General features: G+C 36.4%; 1 protein-coding gene across 1 annotated transcript; it reads right to left on the bottom strand.

Moving 5' to 3' along the window:
* Nucleotides 1–1,506: 1,506 nt before the first annotated feature.
* Nucleotides 1,507–3,732, bottom strand: FGFBP1 (fibroblast growth factor binding protein 1). The gene is made up of 2 exons (XM_074903762.1): nucleotides 3,673–3,732; nucleotides 1,507–2,360 (listed from the first exon to the last, which is right to left on the bottom strand). The coding sequence occupies exon 2, from the start codon at nucleotides 2,338–2,340 to the stop codon at nucleotides 1,627–1,629; it is 714 nt and encodes a 237-aa protein (XP_074759863.1). The 5' UTR covers nucleotides 2,341–2,360; nucleotides 3,673–3,732; the 3' UTR covers nucleotides 1,507–1,626.
* Nucleotides 3,733–4,249: the final 517 nt, after the last annotated feature.

The raw sequence follows: 4,249 nt of genomic DNA on the forward strand, positions 1-4,249 counted from the left end.
AAGTGCTTATGAGAGTCTCCAGAATGCTGTCCTCTTTGAAATACTGTGGCTAATGCTGGAGCTGATACTGTGCCTTCTTTCCAACTCTGCCAAAATAATTTCAACCCCATGTAAGAAGTCTTGATTCCTACTAAAATGAAAAAAAAAAAAATTGTGTGGTTAGTAGCATTTTCCTCCCTTATTGAGAACTTTCACCTAAATTTAAGTATTTTTGCTAAGTTGATTCTTCATTGCAAAGAAAGTAGTAGATACTAAATAACAGCAATGGCCTTTATTGCTGTAGCAACAAGACACAGAAGTATTAAAATGCCCTCCCCATACATGCTCATCTAATGAAAAAGTGAGTATATGTGATAATGAAGGAAAAGAGGAAAGTTGCAAGAGGCGAGTTACTCAAAATATTTTCTCAAGTAGTCTAGTTGTGAGATAATTTTAGAAGGGAACTGCCTATATTCTCTCAAAACTCAGAAATATTATCTTAATTTGCTAGAAATGTTCAGGAAAATTATATTTCATGAAAGTTCAAGTTTCCTCAAGTGGACTACTGTAGTAGGAGACCATCCTTCCCAACCATATGCCATCAGAAAGTGTAACTTGTATATTACATTTCTTCCAGCTGGAGTTTCAAATAGTAACAAAGCTCAGTTGTGATTATTTAGCTTTACATTTTCTAAAATCTCTATTCTTGTAGAGTTTGGATTTCCCTTTTTAAAATACAGATGAAGTCTAATCCATAGGAAAGTATTTATTAGTGTTATCCATACATAAAAATAACAGAAAATGGAACCTCAAAAGAATATACTGTGTTGAGCACAAGTGCTTCAGCTGCTTGAGTAAGGGGCCCAGTCCTGGGCCTATGTATGAACTTGCATAAGTCATTTTATCTCTGTGTCTCTGTTTACCCACCAGAAAATGAGTGCAACGTGCTTCATACTACAGGAGAAAAGAAAGAATGGAAATTTGCAAAGTTTTCTGACATCATTTGATGAGATTGGAAAGCTGAAGCTTTGCAAATGATGGAAACATCTGAAAATCTTGTTGCCCTTCATTATAATGATGATGAAAAACTAATGATAATGTAGTTCCCTATCAAATGTTGCTTGCACTGGCTGAGAAAGGTGAAGTCTTCAAAGCTGCAGTTTTTTAGAACTGCTAATAAGCAACACTTTACTTAGATCCTGTGAAATATCAATCTTTGACAAAGGCTTAGCACTTATAGAGAAATCTAGTTAAAGACAGAGAGAGAGAATATTTTGCATGTATTTTGAAGTTTATTTTTCTCAATAATTTTTAGGTTAAAAGTATTGTACATAACCAAGAAGTGCACAGCACTGAATTTATCACTTTGGCTAGCACAGCTCAAAGAGGGACAAGGAGACTACTTACATACTTCTTTGTAGAGTATATAACATCCATTGGTAACACCTGTGTAGCAATCTAAGTGTAAATAAAATCTGTACCATCTTCAGCTATGTCAAGTGTACTCTGTGTGTATATACAAGATCAGAAAAATAAATGCCTTTTTTTCTTATATACACTATAAAACATGAGAATAAAACCTGAAATAGTTTGCAGTAACTTAGATGAGACTGAACTTTCATGATACAGAGCTTTAGAATCACTTGCTCAGCATCTTTTGTCTTGCACCATTGTGATAAAGAAGTTGCAGAAAGAAAGCAAGCTTTCTGGACAGTATTCCTCAGCCACTTTTTTCTGATCAATATAATCTATGTCTTCAACACAGTCTTGAGGACTGTGTTCTAGCTTTTTTTTTGTCACAGAGGCAGCTGCTGGAGTCTGAACAACTTCTTTTGCATGATGAGTTGTGTTACCTTTTGCAGGACCCACTGATGTTAGTAGGCTTGAGCCAGTCAACTTGAGATGAGCACTTCGTGGGCCTTTCCTACATACTTTAGATTTTAGCACACTTTTGGGGTCTTGACAGATCTGCTTCTGCTTCTTCAGGGATCGGGAAACTTGTTTCCAGTAGGATTTCTGGTTTGCTGCATACTGTGGACAGGTGGAAGGGTCTCCAGAGAATTCACACCAGAACTCTCTGTCACCATGCTTGCACTCTACGTGCATGGTAGCAGCATTCATTGCAGTCACTGCCCAGGTACACTCAGCATTTTCTTTGGTTTTAAACTTGCCTTTTGGAGATGCTTTTCCTCCTTTTGACTTCTGCCCTTTTTCATTTTCTTGATTAGATTCAGGTTTTTTTCCACTGTTTTCTATACCTTGTCTTCCCTTTTTTCTTTCCTTTGGTCTTTCACAGTTGGCTAGTAGCATCTGGGAGACCAGAATCAACATACAGAGCAGTCCAAAGCTTTTGATCCTCATGGTCTCTTTTTGCTTGTTATCTGCTTTCAAAACAAAGAAAAAACCAAAAAATATAAAAACATTTTCACTTAATGCTGGACTCCATTTTACAGTTGCAGTATTTCAGACATGGTATTGCACTGCTCTTTGGTACCTATTAAAATAATATTAACAGCAAAATCTTCTGTCCTTTGTGGACAGAACCATTTGTTTCTAGAACCATTATGTATTATCCTTGAGAACTGTAGATGGCTATGGAGTAAGTCTTTCTGTTCCAATGACTTAATTATCTATGCAATGTGGAACACAAAAGAGTGACTCCGAGGTCGTGCTGCTGCCAAGTGAGTGAGTTACTTTAATTAAAATCTCTTCTGCAGTCAGAGAAGGAATTTGGACCTGGGATTTGTCAATCTCAGCTGGATATCTTAAGTTATAATATATAAAGCAGTTGTTCCCATGATCTCCCATTTTGTAAATGGCACATAAGTGATTTTTGACTCCAACCTCTGGCTATTCTTCAAAAATACGTCAGACAGAAAGGAAACCATTTGGTTCAAGCTGAGCAAAATTGTTTCTTAGGCATCCTAAAAGTTGTCTTAATTTACTGGTTATGTCAGTATTTCAGTTTTCTGTTGAAAAAAAAATGATAATAGTCTTTCCAGATACCAAAAAGTAACAACTCATTCTTTGCTGCCTTGACTGCTAAACAAACAGAACTATCTTTTTGCTTTTGAAGACACCTGCAATGTACTGGGCTGTGTCTAAAGCTGCCAAATTCAAGGGACAAATATCTAACTTCAGTTTTGAAATGTAGCTAGTCAGCAAATTATTATCAAGCTGATCCATGCATCAGCACAGAGCACATTTCTTTCTGTAGGTGCTTCTCTTTATGAAGTAGCCTTCAGGATCAGAACATACTGAAGTAGAGGGTTTAAATCTGCCATTTAATTGGTTAAATCCTTAAATGTATTTTTCTGATGTTTCCATTATTGTAATTTCTGTAGCCAAATTTCTGTGTTAGAAAGCAGAAATTCATGTGTAGGCACATTAATAAGGAACCTATTTCAACACTCAACTATCTGCAAATAAAGTTACTTAAATTTAGAATCTAGAATACATAGGTAGCAGCAGATGTGAGCAAGTCCTATTTCTACATAGTTCTTACTTGACTTGCTTCATGCCTTATACTATACACAGAGATTTTAATTCCGTAAAACCCTCTTTAGATAACTTCATATAGTATTTACAGTTCTGTTGCAAATACAGCACCTAATAACATTAGAATGAATAATGGTGTGACAGTAACCTGTTGCAAGTGGAACAGTGCAAAAGTAAGATAACTAAAAGACATACCTTGCACAGGCTTGGAGATATCCAAATGCACCTCCTGATGCAACTCCTCTCTTTCAAAAGAATCAGAGCTAGTTGTAAAAACAGCGTAGTATTTATAAAGGCAGAGACACACCTTCAGGTCTCCAGCAAGACTTAAAACACAATAGGATACTTCAGTGCCCTGTTCGTTTACCTCTGACACACCTCCTTGGGAAAGTGCCAGTTCTCATTCTTGGCACAAAAAAACCCCACAGCTATGGTGGGGTGACAAGGTGTGTTTGTGTAAATTAGATGTTACTTTAGCCAAGTCCTTCCCTCTTCACGAACAATGATAAGAACTTGATTAGATCATGAGCTTCTCTGAAAGAGCTTTTCCCAGCCACTGAAGGATGTATCCTGAAATACCCTCAATGTTGCACTACCATTGTGTTCAGCAGAATTTGGGAAATAGTGTGAAATGAAAAGCATTCCACAAAGCATTTCAAAGTTACCTTTTGAGCATTTTGTTACCTCCTGTCACAAAAAAAAAAAAAAAAAAAAAAAAAATCATTATTCTGCATTAAGGACAGTGTTCATTATGGTGAGATGGTCATAAGCA

The sequence above is a fragment of the Athene noctua genome, chromosome 4 (assembly GCF_965140245.1).
Source record: "Athene noctua chromosome 4, bAthNoc1.hap1.1, whole genome shotgun sequence".
NCBI lineage: Eukaryota > Metazoa > Chordata > Aves > Strigiformes > Strigidae > Athene > Athene noctua.

What these genes read in the sequence shown, in the direction of transcription:
- FGFBP1 (XM_074903762.1), bottom strand. Translation starts at nt 2,340, where the DNA reads ATGAGGATCAAAAGCTTTGGACTGCTCTGTATGTTGATTCTGGTCTCC.